At 38.6% G+C, this 19964-nt stretch overlaps 1 protein-coding gene across 1 annotated transcript; it reads right to left on the minus strand.

Annotated features, from left to right (window-relative positions):
- Window positions 1-687: 687 nt before the first annotated feature.
- LOC104621580 (kinase D-interacting substrate of 220 kDa-like) lies at window positions 688-18916 on the minus strand (the record flags this gene model as incomplete). The annotated part of the gene is made up of 9 exons (XM_010288101.1): window positions 18809-18916; window positions 12499-12597; window positions 10524-10622; window positions 8923-9021; window positions 7964-8065; window positions 7441-7539; window positions 6345-6542; window positions 1569-1667; window positions 688-786 (listed from the first exon to the last, which is right to left on the minus strand). Coding segments are annotated over exons 1-9 (1002 nt in total), but the record flags the coding sequence as incomplete, so codon positions are not given.
- Window positions 18917-19964: the final 1048 nt, after the last annotated feature.

A 19964-nucleotide genomic window follows, 5' to 3' on the forward strand; every position in this document is an offset into this window, starting at 1 on the left:
ACAGCCGGCTGAACATGAGCCGGCAGTGTGCCCAGGTGGCTAAGAAGGCCAACAGCATCCTGGCCTGTATCAGAAATAGTGTGGCCAGCAGGAGTAGGGAAGTGATTGTGCCCTGTACTCGGCACTGGTGAGGCCGCACCTCAAACACTGTGTTCAGTTTTGGGCCCCTCACTACAAGGACACTGAAGTGCTTTGGACATGCTCCAGAAGGGCAACGAAGCTGGTGAGGGATCTGGATAACAAGGTTCATGAGGAGTGGCTGAGGGAACTGGGGTTGTTCAGTCTGGAGAAGAGGAGGCTGAGGGGAGACCTCATCACTCGCTACAACTACTGAAAGGTTGTGGCGACGTGGGTGTTGGTCTCTTCTCCCAAGTAACTAGCAATAGAACAAGAGCAAATGGCCTCAAGTTGTGCCAGGAGAGGTTTAGACTGGATATTAGGAAAAATTTCTTTACTGAGAGAGCGGTCAAACATTGGAACAGGCTGCGCAGGGAGGTGGTGGAGTCACTGTCACTGGAGGTGTTCAAAAAATGTGTAGATGTTGCACTTCGGGACACAGTTTAGTGGCATGGTGGTGTTGGGTTGACGGTTGGACTTGATGATCTTAAAGGTCTTTTCCAACGTTATTGTTTCTGTGATTCTGTAAAATGATTAAATATACTACAGAAGACAAAGAATACTCTTTACCTTGTCTACAGCAGAGACCTTAGCTCCTTTGTCCAAAAGAAGCTCTACTATTTCAATATTTCTCATCTTGGTTGCCTTTATAAGTGGTGTTTCTCCATCCTAAAAGAGAAAAGTAGGCATAATAAGCAAATTTTCATTTCTGTTCAAGTAACAATACGTCATTGCACAGGTTCTTGAAAAAGTATCACAGACCCTTTATTCTAGATTGATTAGAATCACAGAACAAAATACAAGTGCAAAATATATTTCCGTTAATAACAGTGCCAAACAGAGAAAGAGAAGGTTCAGATATAATGCAAGGTATTTTGAGAAGAGACCCAGGGAAGAGGTAATTCACTGCTGTACATACTACTTGCTCTATTTTTTTTTTTTTTTTATTCCTGCACATGCAATAAATGGATGTCTAAAATTTCAAGCTTAGCAATATCAGAAGCCTCTTCCCTCACTTTCCCGTAGAACCCACTCTCTACTCCTTATTACTGGTCATGTCAATGTTGCTGAGGTAGAATACTCACGCGTTCCCTACTACTAAATTTTAGTAGTAGGTGATGCTTACCAACCTACTACTAAATTTTAGTAGTAGGTGACGCTTACCAACAAAAGGGACATTACTATTTCTGAAAATAAATTTTGTGTTTCAGGAAAAAAAAAAGTCTGAGAGGTTTTTTTAGTGGGGTTTTTTGGCAGCATTTGTTGTTTTGTTGTGGTGGCGATTTTGTTTTGGTTGTTGTTGTTGTGAGTTTTTTTTTTTTCCCCTTTATATTTTTGTTTGTTTTTACAGTATCCACATTTCAGAAAAGCTGAATTTGGTATTTTGATCTTAACATCACATACAGATGTTAAACAAAGCAAATTATGTCAACTAAAATTATAATAATTACCTTTGTACATGTTTCAGTATCAGGGTTGCATTGCAAGATATCTCTCACCATTGTAGCATTTCCTTTCTCAACTGCCCAATACAAAGCAGTTTTATTATCCTGGAAAAAAGAGAGTATTAAATGTTAACAGTACTTTCATTCAATTGGATTAATTTAAAATACTGTACATAAAATACAGCCGCTACATTGAACACAGTACATAACACAGCAAATTTTAGCACCATTCAGGGCAAAGGGAAATGCTACCAAATTTAATTTGTACACTAGAAATTAGAAGAATAGAACTTAGAAGGGGTGGAAATCTGGCTATAGAATACACATCTGTTTTAAAAACCTGTGCAAAATATTTTAACAGCTGCAGCAACCCAAGCAGATTCAACCCGTCTTGAAACAGCTTCCAAAACTGTATAGGGGTGCTCAGTTCTAACTCAAGTATGTATGTATTAAACAACACACTGTTGATTTCGTAACACCTATTATGTAATAGTCATGTTTCTCCGCTGCTTTAAAAAAAAATTTTTAATTCTCTCCTGTTAGAACCTGGAGGTACTAACCACTTCCAGGCCTTTGAAAAAAAGTTCCATTTTCTTCTCAACTTTACAGCACAGCCTAATAAAAATGTTGTACTGGGGAACTGGTTGGCTGCCCTAAAAACAGGCCATGTAAGCTGGAAAGCTATAGAAGTAGATGGACATGAAAGTCAACACAAAGTACCAGAATGCACATCAGCCATATATTGTATCACTGAAACGGGGTGAATGGTTGAAAGTTGCAAATCTGCTTGTGTCATCTTTTTTTTCTCCAGTGATCTGTGCTATCTCAGGAAGTCACCATGCCTGCAATCTTTTTGTAGCCTAGTAACTGCAGCATGACTCTGTTTGATGCACACTTGTGTAGATACTTTTAAGAAAAGCCTCTGAACACACATCTCCTTCTAAGCAGAAATGTCAAAGTCTCCCTTGCAGACTTCTCCCTTGCTTGCTTCTTTCATTTGCAGCTCCTCCTCTCCCACTCGTGGTCTTCACAGAAAACTGAGTTTAAAGCCTTTCTCACCAGTTTAACAAGCCTGGTCCCTAAGATTTTCTTCCTTTCTGGTCACCCGGGTTTCACATCCCCTGTCCTTCAGTCAGGTGGCTTTCAACAAGATACCAGCCTGAGGAAGCTGACTCCTCACCAGCAGTATCACCGGCACAGCCAGGCACTGCTCTGCCAGATGCACACAGCTGGGCCTTTCCCCCTTACCAGAAAGGCTGAGAAGAACACCACCTGAGCCCTCCACTACCCCAACACTTGCTCCTAGAGCCCTATAGTCACATTTTATCTGCTCAAGGTCTCCTCTGACTAGTGTCCATATGAAAGAATGAGCAGCAAGGAACACAGTTGCTGGAAGGCTGGACAAGACCCAGCAATCTTTCTGGAACATCACAGATTTCGGCAGGCAGCAAGTCTCCCCAGAACAGTTCTGGCTGGCAGACAGGTGCTGTGGTGCCGAACAGCAGGGGAGCTGCTAAACAGGAATGCTCATCACTCATTTTGATACTGCTGGTCCTAATCTGAAGATCTGAAGCACACAGCCACAATATTCCTTTGATGGCACTCACTCCTGCTGTGTCAACAAGGCCACAAAAGTATTCCCTAGATTAATCACTGCCAGAAGTCACAAGCTTCCCCGCCCCTGAAGAGGCTGGATCCTCTCACTGTTTCTGTATTGCCTTGGTCATATCATGATGTTGAAAAGCTCCAGATTTTCAGATCCATGTCAGCAAGAAGCCGAGACACACGATTCCAGATTTCCAATGGCAGGTTAGGGGAAGAGATCCAAACACTACTCTTTCTCCAAACTGAAAGCTTCTTGGCTTCTCAAAGAGGCTCTACATCAATAGCACGCACTGAATCTTTGCAGCTCTCAGTGCCTAGTTAGTTTTGTGTTCAAACCTGGCAGAACATATGTGCCTGCAAGTGAAGTGATTTGAATAGCTTCAAGCAAAAGAAAGCAAGTTGAATGTAACAATAAAAACAAGTGCCACGCTGAGTAAGAGAGCTTTTGGTAGAAGAAGAAAAACAATACCTTAATCAAAGGACAAGAAAGACAGATGGGGTAGGTAGAAAACATGGAAATCGCCAACAACACTGCTTAACTGCTTAAGAAAGGAAGTTAGAGACAAGAACGAACCAGGCATAGTGATAGGACTGCACTGACAACAGATAAAATTTAAAGTGTATTGTATTTTAATATATTGATATTTAATTTAAAATATTAAGTATTAAAATAGGAATATTAAAGGTTTTTTGAAGTATTCAGTTATTTTAAACCTGTCCAGTAGTGCGGATGAAATAAGTTCAATTTACCTCTTTTGTTTTTCAATTGTTATACAATTAATTGAAAAAAAATGATGCTTAGCAAGTCATTACAATTACATACGTCTTATATCTTAAAAGCCGCAGAGCAACATGATGTATTTTTAATGTTTAATGAGAATCTGAGTTTCCTACAGAGTAGACTGAACAAGTTTTTAAAGCCCAGTTTTCAGAAACATGGTATAATTTTTCATATTCAAATTCACCTCCTATTTAAGAACTACTCTAACATTTACATTGTTATACTTACCTGACCTCTGATATCTATATCAGCATATTTATGGAGCAGAGCCCTCACAATTTCAACATGACCTCCTCTAACAGCCCCAATCAGCACTGTGTCACCACTCTAGAAAAATTGTGAAAGAATATTGAAGATGAATTAATACTATTTAGCAAAAAGAAATGCAACACAGAATGAATTATAGCCTCAAAAATATACACTATGCCTGTTTACATTAAGAAATCTGCACTCATTTTAAAGAAAGATACAGAAAAATAGTTCTAGCTCTGCAAAAAACGGGTATATAGAAGAAAAAATTCTGGACGCCATTTTTTCTATTTTTTTGCAAACACATGCGATATTATACATTTATGGCAAAACAAACACCTCAAAAATAGGTCCAACTTAAACCAGTAGCCTAAAAAATAACAGCACAAATTAAGAATATGAAAAAAATCCAGCTGTCCTCTACATTAATAGGAAGACCAACCACTCACAGGAATAACCTCTTTACAATCAGACAAGTAATTACTCACAGTAATAACCTCTTTACAATCAGACAAGAATGTTGGCTGTCTCCTTTAGATGTTTCACAGCTGACAAAAGATCTTCAAGAATTTTAAAGAATTTTATCCCTTTTTTTTGTGCAGATTTGACTGCTATCCTGTTTACATACACTATGCTGTTACAAAGAAAAGAAGCAAAAGGCCGATTTTATCTCAAATTGATCAAAAGAAAAATGTTATTTTGCTGTGGTAAATGGAGTTGTAGATACATAAAACAAAATTATAATTCGGCTTAAGGCTTCTGATTTTAACACTTAAGGATATGTCAGAATTTCAGAAAATGAAATCTTGAAATTACCTAATACTTCTTTTATCATGAAACAGGAAAAATAAATAAAAGTATAATTAAATCTGAGGAGTGGAATTCAGCTAGAAAGCTCAGGAGTAGTAGAGATCCCCATCAGTTGCCATCAGTACATACCTGGCTGCAAACCAAGAAATTTTCCTTATCAAAACCTACTCTAGCATCTGAAACTAAGACTATTCATTCTTTGATGTATTTTTGGAATACAGTCAGCTGTACTGAAAGCTGTAATTTATCCTTCCTAAAAGCACAGGGATGCAGAAAGTTGTAGAAATCCGTCACAGAAGAGGTGGGAAGGCAGACTGCAATGTATTTTCTTAAATATTTAAGGTTTTTCTTTGATATGTGCCCGAGATAAAATTTGTTGCCACATGCAACACTGCAGCTCAGTACATAGCCATCTAAAAAATATACTAAGCTGACATTTGAAATACACAAAAATGCATCCAAAAATCCTTTTAAAATTATGTGCCAAATATTAGGAGGCTTTCTTCTCTTCTCTGCAACCCCAGCAATGTAATTAGGGATTGGGAATTCAGTCCCAAGATGGTATTACTGCTCTGAACTAAAACAGTGACCTTGACAGAGGCACTTAATTTTAGGTATCTAACCACCTATAGCCCCAAGGGTGCAGTGCTTGGCCTGCCTCTGACACTTCAGAAAAACCTGACTGTCAAGAGGACACTGCAGACACTCCGAAGCACCTCTATGAGCAACCACATAAATCCCTGAGCTGCTAGCAAGCAGATTCACACACTGGTCACTGCCCAGACTGAACGATGCAATCGCAGCTCAGGTACGCACCACACCTTTCAACAGTTACATTTCCATGTCTTAACCCAGAGCTGGTCTTCCTCTAATACATGCAAGTTTCCTAGTAAAAAGTTTAACTGTAAAAGATAAAGGTAGACACTGAATGAAATATATTCTTTCTTATAACATCCGTTGTTTTACAATTTTAACAGCACTACCACATGTATTAACACACAAAAACCCCACCCCAAACCTGCAAGTTTGTTTAGTATTAGTCTTATGTTACAGATACAACAAATATACAACCATAAATCATTTCCATGCCCTATGGAAACTCACAATTCAAGAATCTCAAAAAGAATTTTATTATATCTATGCTTTACCTTCACACAGCAACATTTGCCATGACATACTTGTAAAATAGCAATACATAAAAATACCCCTAGGTGGCAGAAAAATTAGAAAGCCAGAAAAATCATGTACCCACAAATTTGCATACATTGGTATTTCAATATGTATTATTGTTATTATTACATATATATAAACCAGAATTATGATGAAAATTTACTCACTCTATCAGGAATGTTCACGTAAGTTCCAGCATCAAGAAGATCCTGCACAATTTCAGTATGTCCCTCCTTTGATGCTATCATCAAAGCTGTATTTCCATCTTTATCTGTTAAGTTTACATTTGGGTTCCTTTTCAGTATTTCTTTTACTGAGTCAGTATAGCCACCCTTCACTGCTACAATAAGTGCAGTCATAGAATTCTTCAAACAAAAACAGATTTTATTGTACAGTGAATATAAAAATCATCATTATACCAGTAGTTTAAATAACAAAAGAACACTCACTGACATGACTTTCTTAACCATCCAAATGTTTTACGTTTTGAAGTGCACTTTGCTATGTTTTTTTAAAAAAAAAAGAAAAACACTCAGTACTATAGTAGAAAACACTTCAAATGCAAACAGTAAAGCTGAGATCAGTTTATTCTAACTCTTGAATGCCACACACACGGTAAAATGATTTTCTTGTGTAATGGGAACACAGAATACTCAGAGCACCCATGCCTGCCAATACTGCTCACAAGGAATTTTTTTGAAGAACTTCAGAAATAATCATATGAATACCAAAAAGTTGTCCTAATTCTCCACTTAACATTCACTGATTTTTACAAGCATTTGAAGTATCTTATACAATAAGAAATAAAATCTGTTTAATTTAAAAAACAATATGCAGCTGAAAACTTCTAAAAAATTTCCAACTTCTGAAAAGGCACAACAGTCATTATTTTCAAAAGATGCTTTGTGTTTGATTTACTTTTCAAACTGCACTGAGGAATAAGTTGTTTGATGTATCAGGCTTGGGTACAGAATTAATTCTATTAACACAGAATAGTGTTAACCTTTAGAGAACAATAACCTAAATTCACTTATGTTCATTAAAATTTACACTTTATGTAACAGTGTGTCAACTATCAGTACAACTCTCTAGTTACATAATATTTTTATTAAAAGGCACAAAGAAGTTTTAAATAATCCTCACATGTAGTTTGCAAATAGCTGGAAAGTAACATACTCTAACATCAATGTTTAATCTTGTTTCATGTATTTCTTGGTATTTGTATTATAAAATAAAAAAGGACACATACGAACAGTTACTTACAGCTCCTTCTTGATCAACATCAGCTCCCATCTGCAACAAGTATTTCACACACTCCAAATGACCTTTCCTTGCTGCCCAAACCAGTGGGGTGGTTCCATACTGCAAAAACCATTTATAACATTTTATCATGTTGCTCCCTGTCTTTAGTATCCCCCACAATCTAGTATTCATCCTGTGCTATACTGCTTAATTTTTTTCCAAAGATGTAATTTGGTCTTGTGAATTAACACAAGCATTTGAAAAGCCATTTTAAGTTTTTCTTTGTAGATGATAGTTATAAGAATTATTTTCCTATGCAACCTAGAAGAGCAAGGTTTGTAATAGCTTAGAAGATTATTATGGAAAAACCTCTTGCATGTATAATGACTTACTCTAGCACACTAATTCCAATCTCACAGGCAAAATATAACAGCAGGCGTTTTTCCAATAAAACTCATAGATTTTCACTTTTTTAAAACAACTTACTTTTGCAAGAAATGTATCAAGCATTAAAGAAATTAAGTATTATATAAATATAGCTTACTTTGTCAGAGCAGTTCACTTTAGCTCCATATTGCAGTAAGAGATGTACTATATCCGAGTGGCCCCGTCCTGCTGCCCAAATAATTGGATAAACACTGTATTGCTTAGAAAAAAAAAACAAACCAAAAAACCTCATATGAAATAAAATCAGTCTTAATTATCTTTCATGAACAATATTGATCACAATGCTCCAAGAAACAATAAATCCACAGAAGAAGGAATATACAAAAATAAATCTAACTACATATCAATACCTATTGCCTAGTACATTGTCTAGATGATATCTAGGAAGATTTCTACTGTTTTGAATCAATTTTCTAAGTAATCAGGACTACAGATCAATCATATCATGCATGCAGAAGCTGCATATGCAAACCAGATGAAATGGATGATCAGAAAGGTAAGTTACTAGTGTTCTTCTTTGATTGTTCACTGTTGCGTCAAAGACCACAAAGCTGACAGTCTAAACAAATTGTTCATTCAAGTTTCAACATGACTCTACTTTTATAGAAAAAGCTTACAAAATGAAATAAATCTCTTCTTCAATTGTGTCTCACGTATGGTACATATTTATATAACCTAGCCCATTTTGTAACTATTATGAAACAATTATTGTTTCTACATTGCATGTATTAGTTACTCCATTAACATCTATAGATGCAGAAAAATTACAGTTGTTATACAAGTAGCATTAGATATACTACGTATCTTTTACTATTTCCTCTCCTGCTAATGTGAATCTTACAAAGAGCTATACACTCATTTGCTATAATTAAAGAAAATCTAAATTAATCAAAGAAACAGTGGCCGTCATACAGATTATTAAAGTAATCCCTTTATAAAGATAGTCATTAATGTTATATGGCAAAAAAATGCAAAATGTTTACTCAAGATAAGATGAGTCTACAAGTCAGGACTTTAAACATTTGGGAGAAGGGGGTGTTTAAGACTAAAACTTACCATTCCTGTGATGTTTGGATTTGCTCCTTTCTCAAGCAGCAGTTTAGCTACTTCGGTACGGCCTTTATATGATGCCCACATAAGGGCAGTCCATCCCCCCTGGCAAGCACAATTCAAAGAAAAATAAAAACTGAAAAGTATCTTTAGAAACCTAATTAGTGACTTTTATTTCATTTTGTATTTGTCCTAAGACTGTTTCGCAAGCCCAAAACATAGTAAGGATTGACTACACAACCTTTTAATCCTACTTATGTAGGGTAAATACTAAGCACACATATGAAAGCACTAATTTCCCGCCGTATGCAAAACTTGGGAGAATATAGTATCCTGAATTTGCTGTAAACACTCAATTCAGACTTCAAGTGCATACAAATCTGATCACTAGATAAACAAACCAAAAAGAAAGCACTTTCTTAAACCAAAAGTCTAGAACCCAAATCAATTAACAGGGAGGGTTTACCTTGGATTTGTGTAACAGACAGTTGGCTTTCATAAAGTAACTATGTAATCATTAACTTCTGCATGAAAAAGCAAAACATGTGTCCTCTTAAGGAAGTAATAAGACCAATTAACCTCAAACTGCATTGGTGTGTTCATTTGGGTTTGTAAACTAGGAGACAATGAGGTTTCACTACATAAGGCATTTGACAGGTTCAGGTAACGAAAATTAATTTTAGAACAACAGTATGCCTCTGACAACTGTAAGAACAATTTTTATTTGTTTCTTTATAATACACTTTTTGGGAGGTAAAAGATTCCACTGACTGACACGCCTAGAAATCAACCACTGGCAATGTGGATGTGCTTAACATTACAGTTACGAAAAAGCTGTATTAGTAGGACATGGCAAGATGCCTCAGCCTTCAGATAGAGTGGAACTTCAATTAAAGGAAGCACTTGAACTCTTCCCTAGTGGTTTTTCATACTTTAACTTAAGCAGAACAAAACTAGTCCTTGCAGGTACCTAATTCCCTCCTCAATCAATGGAGACAAGTCTATAGCTCTTCAGAGGCATCTAAACTTCTAATCACGTAAGCAACTTCTGTAATTCTTTGGGTGGACTTGACTATAGCGCCCACTTTCCTATACAAAAAATTTGGCAAGTTTAATAAAAACAAGTTCCAGAATATTGAGAACAAGGACTGCTGTATGAATAATCACAGTTGTCCAGAGAAAAAGTAAATATGGACAGACATCTCTGGGAAAAGATAACATTTATTTTACCAGAACACTTTAAAAAAGCCATCACCACCAAAAGAAACCCCACTCAACAAACCAATCCCCCTATTCCCCCAAAAAACCCCACCCACACAAAACACACACAAAAGTCAAATTGTTCTTCAGTTTAGCTTTTTTCCAAAGCAAATTAGAGGAAAAAAGTAGTCTTAGAAAACAAGTTGCCTTTATTAACACTAACACAACTATTTTGCGGCTGTAAAAACAATGTTTAAATATGTAATCCTTTCCTTTTTAATAACATTGAATACATAATTTAAGAATAAAAGACCTTTGATTTGTTTTACAATATTGAAAATCTCCAACTCTCAAAATTGTTCTTCTTACTAAAAACTATTTTATTTTTACACTAGGACAATACCTACCAAATCCCGATGCTCCAAACTGACATTGTAACTGAGTAGCTCTGCTACAATAGCGGCATGTCCTTCTTTAGCTGCTGAAATAAGAGCTGTCCAGTTATCCTAGAAAAAGGAAAACACATTTTTAAGCGATATTCAATATTTCAATACAATTACCTTGTTTTTCAAGTGTTTAACCTACAATATGAAATCCACAACCCCTTAAAAAAAGCTGTCCTTCGGGGGGAAAAAAAAAGGTAATAAACTCCTAGACTATTTGCCAGGTATACTCCTGAAAGTACAGACCAGCAACTGCTCCAATCTTCCCTTTAATTATCCCCTCTCCTACCCAATACCTATCACTGTCTACTCCTCAGTTCACTGCAGATTAACTTCTTAGAAAAATTTATGGAGGAAGCAACACCTACAAAGGATTAGAGCATGAGGTCAAGACATTGAGAACTGGTGGGTGGGGTCAAGATGGTCACCAAGACCCCAGAAAATGGTGGTGGTCTGTCTCCACATACAGTGGGTAACAGCACCCAAAGGGCTAATATGCAGGGGAATTTTGATCACAGCTTCTGCGGTGGGTTGACCTTGCCCGGATGCCAGGTGCCCACCAAGCCACTCTATCACTCCCCTCCTCAGCAGGATGGCAGGGGAGAAAATAGATGGAAAAAACCCTCATGGGTCAAAATAAAGGCAATTTAATAAAGCAAAAGCAAAGGCCATATGCAGAAGCAAAGGAAAAAAAACCTTTTATTCTCTACTTCCCAACAGCAGGCGATGTCCAGCCACTTCCCAGGAAGCAGGACTTAGAGCAGTTGCTCCGCAAGACAAAAATGAATGCCCTCCCCCCACCATCCTTTCTCTTCGCTTTTATTGCTGAGCTGACATTATAGGATGTGGAATATCCCTTTGGACAGTTTGGGTCAGCTGTTCTGGCGATGTCCCCTCCCAAGATCTTGCCCACCCCCAGCCTACTGGTATAGGGCGAATGCTGGAGAGACAGCCTTGATAATGTGCCTGCACTGCCCAGCAACAGCCAAAACACTGGTGTGTTATACAACAACACCTTTCTGGCTGCCAATACAAAGCACAGCACTATGAGGGCTGCTATGGGGAAAATTAACTCCATCTCAGCCAGGACCAATACAGCTCCTTAGATTTGTGATCACTTCAGAGGCACATTTCCTCCTGCATTCCACTTACCTTCCATCCGCTGCTCAAGCCATGTCCAGGTGTGGACTACTGTTTTATGTGCTATACACATATAAATATAGCAACAATTTATATGGTAACTGTTCTTCCTATAAGTATAGGAATTGTAACATTAAAGCAAATGACAGACCTCTCCTGGATGTCTACACTGCTACAATTAAACGAAGTTCCAAAGAAAAAAAAACCCACAAGCAACGTCCTTTTACTGTTTATCACTCTTCATTGGAATATACAGACCTTTCAAAACTTTCTAACACCACCTATGTCCTATTCACACTTTCTAGGCATCTTTCACCTAGAGCCAACCTCTTCCGCATAAATATGAAACCCTTCTCTGCCACTGTTCTGGCTTTCACCTGAAATAATCCTTTAACCTAAATTCTCCCTCAGTGTTTATTGAAAAACACCAAAAGCAAGCAAAAAAAAAAAAAAAGAATTAAAAAATCCCAACATACCACAACTTCACTGAGATAAGCTACTGACAATCCTGTTATTACCACTTCCAAGTACTAATTTTCCAAAACAAACAGCAGCAGCACTCAGCAGATACTCTCAGACATTTAAAATATCTTAGATAACCCTATTCTTTATGAGGAATCAAATCAGAGGAATAGAAAGCCAAGCAATTTTGGATTAAATTTCTCTTATATGTCATAATTTTCCACCTTTTTTTTTTTCCTTCCCTCAACACTAAACTAAATTCCTTTTCTTCGTCTGCCTCTTGAAATTTCTTCTTCCTCTACCGTTAGGTACCATCACATAAAGCACTAATACTTACTGCATCTTCCAAGTTGCAATTAGCTCCCTTCTTGAGAAGCTCCTGGACAATTTCTAAATTGCCTTGCTCAGCAGCCAACATGAGTGGAGTCTGGCCATTCTGAAATCAGAATGATAGGAAAAGTGATGCATTGGAAAGTGAAGCAAATGATGCACATAGACCAACAATAAAAGGCCAGAAACTACAGAGAAATATTATTTCCAGTTTTTAATTGCCAGTGAGAAGCAAGTGAGAAGGACTTGTTTGCAAACCATGCAGTAAACTTGAGAACATAATATTAAACCCTGTCCCATAAGAGATAAAAAACCCCAAACCAAAGAAAAAAATCCCAAAACATTTCAGACATTAAAAATGGCTACCAAAAAAATTACACTGTTAAATAACTTCCTTTCTGAATTATTTGCCCACTGAAGACACCTCTAATACAGCCTGTTACATCTTTACATCTTGAAGTAACTCAGTCACATTGTTTAGAAATTAATAAATACATAAAACTAGCCTAGGAACCACAATAGCCATTAAAACATGCACATCGATTCAGAGTAACAGCCTTACTGAAGTCTTAGGAAAAATAGTCAAGTTATATACCACACTTTCATCCTGACAGTATACTAAATACAGATATCATTCCTGTCCTGTGCAACATGGGTTCTTAGAGCGCCTCATCTCAGGAAAGACGAAAGATAGAAAAGCTGGTTTATTTGCCTTCAAGGATGTTTTAAAAGTCAGTGACAATCTGTCAACCTTCCATCGTCCTATTTCTGTATCAGCAAACTTCTGAGATACAACTGTTCTGCATGATAAAAAGTAAAACTTGCTAAATTTGACAGTAAATTTGTTAATTTCAACAACCTTAATAAAGGAAGAGAATTCCTCCTGACTGCTCTTCTGCCTTTTCTCTGTATCATGTAAAAAACTCAAATTATCTAGTCTCTAACTAAGGCAAAAGCTTCATGTTAGGAGTTACACACCAGCGATTTCCCTGAAAAGAATAAAAATTAATGCAGACTCAGAATACAGTAAGATCACTAATCTTCATTAGTAAAGCAGAACAGACCTGGCAGATCTTTAAAGACTCTTTCCACAAAGCACAAGAGCTCTCGATCCCCAGGTGTAAGAAATCATGAAAGGAAGGCAGGAGACCAGCACGGTTGAGTAGAGACCTGCTGGTCAAACTAAAGGGCAATAAGGAAATGCACAGGCAGTGGAAGAAGGGACAGGTATCCTGGTCGGAGTACAGGGATGCTGCCCGCTTGTATAGGGATGAGGTCAGGAGGGCCAAGGCACAGCTGGAGCTGAACTTGGGAAGGGATGCAAAGAATAATAACCTGCTTCTACAGGTATGTCAGCCAGAAAAGGAAGGTCAAAGAAAGTATACACCCCTTGATGAGCAAGACTGGGAAACTGGTAACAATGAATAAGAAGAAAGCTGAGGTGCTCAATGACTTCTTTGCCTCAGTCTTCACTGGCAATCTCTCTTGCCACATCTCTCGAGTGGACGGCCTGCAAGACTGGGACTAGAGGAGAAAAGTCCCTCTCACTGTAAGAGAAGATCATCTTCAAGACCACCTGAGGAACCTGAACGTGCACAAGTCCATGGAACGTGACAAAGATGCATCCCAGAGTCCTGAGGGTATTGGCTGATGCAGTTGCCAAGACATTCTCCATGATATCCGAAAAGTTCTAGCAGTCAGGTGAAGTCCCAGGTGACTAGTAAAAGGGTAACACTGCACTCATCTTTAATAAGGGTAGAAAGGAGGACCCTGGTGAATACTGACCTGTCAGCCTCACCTCTGTGCTTGTGAAGATCATGAAGCAGATCCTCCTAGAAGCTATGTTAAGGCACGTGGAGGACAGGGAGGTGATTTGCGACAGCCAGCATGGCTTCAGCAAGGGCAAGCCCTGCCTGACCAACCTAGTGGCCTTCTATGATGGAACGACTGCATCAGTAGACAAGGGAAGAGGTACTGATGTTGTCTATCTCTGCTTTGAGAGCAGCCCTGCCAAGAAGGACTTGGAGGTACTGGTGGATGAAGAACTGGACATGAGCTGGCAATGTGCACTCACAGCCCAGAAGGCCAACTGTGCCCTGGGCTGCATCCAAAGCAGCGCGGCCAGCAGGGTGGGGGAGAGGATTCTGCCTTTCTGCCCCTCTACTCTGCTCTGGTGAGACCCCACCTGGAGCCCTGTGTCCAACTCTGGAGCTCTCAGCACAGGAAAGATACGGACCTGTTGGAGAGCATCCAGAGGAGGCCACAGCAATGATCAGAGGGATGGAACACCCCTGCTGTGAGGACAGGCTGAGAGAGTTGGGGTTGTTCAGCCTGGAGAAGAGAAGGCTCTGGGGAGACCTTCTTGCAGCCTTCCAGTACTTCAAGGGGGCTTCTAAGAAAGATGGGGACAGACTTTTTAGCAGGGCCTGTTGTAATAGGACAAGAGGTAATGGTTTTAAACTAAAAGAGGGTAGATTTCGACTAGAGAGAATGAAGAAATTTTTCACAGTGAGGGTGGTGAAACAGTAGCCCAGATTGCCCAGAGAGGTGGTAGATGACCCACCCCTGGAAACATCCCAGGTCAGGTTGGACAGGGCTCTGAGCAACCTGATCTAGTTGAAGATGTCCCTGCTCATTGCACACTATTCTATGAAAACAGTTAACAGATTAATAAAAATATTTCATGAGTTCTTTCTTAGACGTATCTAAAGCTTTTCTAAGGGGGTACTGAAAACATCCGTCCCTTTTTGCTAGGAGAGTTTCAAGCACAGGTTCAATGTTTTAGCAAATCATGAAGATTTCACCAAAACAGAAACAAAAGCTAACTACTATGCCTGTGACATCCAGATTAATTCTCAAAAGTTTTCCCAGAGTCTAGACACTCCACAACAACTAAATGCTCATATTTCTCACAAGCACCTCAAGTACCGTACATCTGTACGTCAGTCTAAACATTGGAATATCCAAATTATAAAGGGACACCCCTGTACCTTTTTAGGGAAATCATTCAGTGATGTTACCTCACAGATTAGTTCTCTCTCACAGTCCGTGAGAGAACAGAAGATTCAGAATTGAAGATGCAGAAGTTACTTCAGTATCAAGAGCAGAAAGGAAGGCACATCGAAAGAAACTGGAGGCTGTTAGGATTGAAGTGTGTCACACAAGGCAAGTATCTATCATTAGCTGTTAAGTAATCAATGTATCTGCTATGAGAAAAGAATGCACACAGGGGAAAGGACGTGCAGGGAAAAGGCAGAGAGACTGAGACTTGCTCCACTTAACTGAAACTGCTAATGTTAACCCAACAAAATCATCCATACACAAACTGACTGGAACATCCTAGTTTTTCTGGCAACTGATCACAGTCAGTGATATAACGGGTTGCTAACAATCTGGGTGATCCTACCATTGGACAAGACACTGCAGCCTGGGAGGTCCTGGCACTAGCAAACCTTGACTTGCCAGCAATCTTTTTAGACCTACTCTGCTGGCACTCCCGTTTTGGTATTTTGTTTTCACCCAAGAACAGATGTCTTGGCAGGTCCAAAACCGGAAACAGAATTGCACTCAATGCCACTGAATTCCAATGAAGGGCTAGCACTTAAACAAAACTCCTATCATTGATATGTATGAACAGCCCCGCTGGTCATATCATGTGTTCATATCATGGGTTTAAAACTGATGCAAACCATACATGTCTCCAGAAATTACCTTCTCCAATGCAATATATGAGAAGGCTGAAAAAATTAGGTATCAGGGAAATGATCTCTGCAAAAGAGGCAGTCACTGAAACCCAGGAGTGTACTTAGTCCCATCAAGAAAAGAATAAAAATTTAGAAAAGAAGGTGAAGGCACTGACACTGTTGATAAAGACAGACTATCAGTCTGATTTCAGCCATGTTGTTGAGAGGAATTACCAGCAGAGGGAACAGACTATTCCTTTTTACCAATACACAGCATGCCAGGTGGTGAGGTTCATGTGTATGCTCTGAAATGTAAAAATTCTCCCACCTCAAATACCACAGCATATGCGCATACACAGCATAAAATGAACGTGTCAACAATAAATGACAACTATTTTAATTGGAACCAGATCTAATAATTACAGTGAGGCTAAATTCTGTACATTGTTTTCACATTTGCATGATGCTTTTTCGTTTTGAGTAATATATACCATTTGACTTCTTTCAAAAAATATTCTTTCCATCTTATGCATGTTTAAAAAAATAACGCAACAGAACTTGCATTTTCCAATACTTGCTTAAAAAAAAAGAAAAATAAAAACGAATTGAAAAGCCAGTCTTTCATACACTACAAGGTGAGTAAAAAAACTGCCTGGACTATCAGACTCAATGGGTAATGGTCAACTGTTCACAGTAACTGGTGACCAGTTGGGAGGGTTTGATTTGGGGCTAACGTTGTAGCATCTTCATCAATACTCAGAACCATAAAACAGAAAGCAAGTTTATGGACTGGCCCAAGCTACGGAGAACAGCTGATGTGCCAGAGGGCAGGGATGCCCTTCAGAGGAAATTCCAAAAGGCTGAAGAAATGGGCTGAGAACCCCCCCGCAGTTCAACAAAGGCAAACACGGAGACTGGAACAGACTGACCCCATGCAACAGTACTGGCTAGGGACTGCCTGCCTGAAGTGGGCATTGGGTCCTGATGAACACGAGGGCCATGAATCAGCAGTGCGCCCCTGCAGCAACAAAGGCAAATCAAATACTGGGCTGCATTAACAAGAGCACAACTAGCCCTCTATGCAACACTGGTGAGGCTGAATCCAGAACCCAATGACGCATTTTGGGCTCCCAACAGAGAGACTCCCAAAAACAGAGAGATCGACAAACTGCAGAGTCCAGCAATGGGGTCACTCAGTCATTTATGAGACTGGAGCATAAGACACGCAAGCAGAAACCGAGAGCTGGATTTGTTCAGTCTGGAAAACAGAAGAGTAAGGGGGCATCAGCATCAGCCTTATACTACCTCGACAGAAAAGGAATCTTAGAAGACAAAGGCAGATTCTTCTCAGAGACATGCAAGAAGACAAGAAGCAACAGTCACAAGATGCAGCAAAGGATATTCCAATAAAACATAAGGAAGATGTTTTTAAACAAAGAGTGGTTAAACACTGGAGCGCTGCCCAGAGAGGTTGCAGGTTCACCATCCTTTTGAGGACTTTCAAATTTTGCTTGTTAAGTCCCTGAGCAATATGACGTAACAATGAAGTTAGTCCTGCAATTAGGAGGAGACTGAATCCAATGACTTCCAGTGGTCCTTTCTATGCTGAATTTTTCTATGAATCAGATTCTCTGAATATACTACATAAGTCAACATGGTTTCAGTTCTACAACGCTATTTAGGAAATCAGAACTAAAATAAAAATAGATGATACAAACTGTACATCCAGATGAAAGTAAAGCCCAGACACTTACAAACAGGAATATCTACTACAGGAGATAAAACAAATTAGTCAAATCGTCTAAACTTATTTGTAAAATACACAGAAGACTTAATAGTGTATCAAAATAAGCTGAATTTTAAATATTGTGCAAAACAATGTAAAACATCCCTAGCAACATTTGCATGAATCAAACCTCACAAGAAACTCTCAGGAATCTTTAGTGCAGTATAAGGAAGCCGCAGCACATTCGCTTGAATTGCTGGTGGTGATATGCTCAAATCGGACTAAATCAGATGACAAAGCAGATGCTAACAATTATCACACTATGCCAGGATTCCGAATAATTCACATTTAAACTCCTTGTTGCATATCTAGACCTCCTGTGTAATCCTGGTCAAGTCATTTAATCCTTCTGGTTACACCTAGACTTACTTTTTGGATACGTATCTTTTAACCCAGATGCGCATCTGCTCAGAATAAATTGCAATATATGCTCCTATTCGGATCGTACAACAAAGTTTATCTTGCCTGGAAACAAGGATGCAGGCAAAGAGTTGTTATCATCCCAGCTTTCACCCCAAACCAGACAGGGTAAGAATGTACATGCAGTTGGATCTGTGAACTGCGAAACAATTCCTGGCCACAGAAATACAGGTATAGTTTCAATTCACAAAGTAAGGATGGAGCTGCATTTTCCAGCTCAGAAGAGCACTCAGAAAACAAATACAACAAAAGATGCTGAGGTGCTAACAGACACTGAATACTGTGTGTTCAGCCTCTGCAAAGGCAAGCAATCACTTGAAAACAAAACTGAAATTTGCATGTTAAATAACCAGTGTGATCTCACTAATTATTCATTCTGTAACTAGTAAGCTGCAATATGAAACTGACCTTTCAAAAAATCATCTTACCTCATTTCTCTCATCTACATCCCTGCATTTCTCAAGAAGCGCTTTCAGAGCAGGAACATTTCCTTCTTCTACGTAGGTCAACAGACTCTGACTCATCAGACTTGCCATCTTCACACAGTATTTAAAATGCTTCTACAACAAAGCTTATCTGTATTTCAGGAAAGGAAAAAAAGCAAAGTGTAAGCAAAGGCTATGAAATTTAACTTTGACATTAAAAAGCATGAATTGTATATGCCAATAAGTTATTGGCTGCATACGAATACACACCATTCTCCTCAATAAAACACTGTGAAGACATGTGCTTTGAAATACACTACATTTCAATGAAAAGTCAATTTTACAGAAAAGGAATTATTCTAATTTTTAGGTATTGTCTATTATGTATTTTGAGTGGAATGCATAGTAATCTTTCATTTGCATAAATTTTTCTGCATATATAACATTATAGGAATACCTGTATATGTTACATACTTTATATATACTAGTTAGTTACAATATAACCCTTATCCTTGATGTACATAAGCAGAATATTGAGACTATTCAGCATTATGAAACACAGTGATATCTAAATTGCAGTCATACAGAACTCTGAGAAACACCATTTATCAAATCAGTTATTACCATCTTTATCCCGACATGCCTGCATGTGATGGCACGTTGTTAACTTGCTAGTCAAACACAGCTTCTGTTGACTGATTATATGTTTTTAACTTCTAAGACAGGAAAGGTTTTTCTGGGTTAAGGCACACCATTAAGAACCATTTAAGACTTCCTAAAAAGTTGTGGTCTAGTAAGTTCAGAGAACCAGTAGTACTACTGTGCCAAATTTGTACGCATACTGCTGCTGAAGCTGAATTATTCATTGCACCTAAATTAAGTTTCATCGTATGCAGAACAAGTCATGGGGCTAAACACAAGACTCCATACACACCCCATCATCTTTCTCCTCACCAGTAGATGACACGATTGCTCTCTCTCTGGCTTCTTCTCATGTGACAGCAGTGTAACAGCAGAGGAAAAACTCCAGTTTAGGGATAGCTAAAGCCCATTGGTTAAGCTATTCTCTACCAGGCAGAAAACAAAAGACCAGTGGCTTTCCCAGGCAAATGTCTCTTTTTGGCTAATGTTCCACTTCATTTTGGGGTGCAGAAAAACT

This window comes from Phaethon lepturus, unplaced genomic scaffold (genome assembly GCF_000687285.1).
Source record: "Phaethon lepturus isolate BGI_N335 unplaced genomic scaffold, ASM68728v1 scaffold8945, whole genome shotgun sequence".
NCBI lineage: Eukaryota > Metazoa > Chordata > Aves > Phaethontiformes > Phaethontidae > Phaethon > Phaethon lepturus.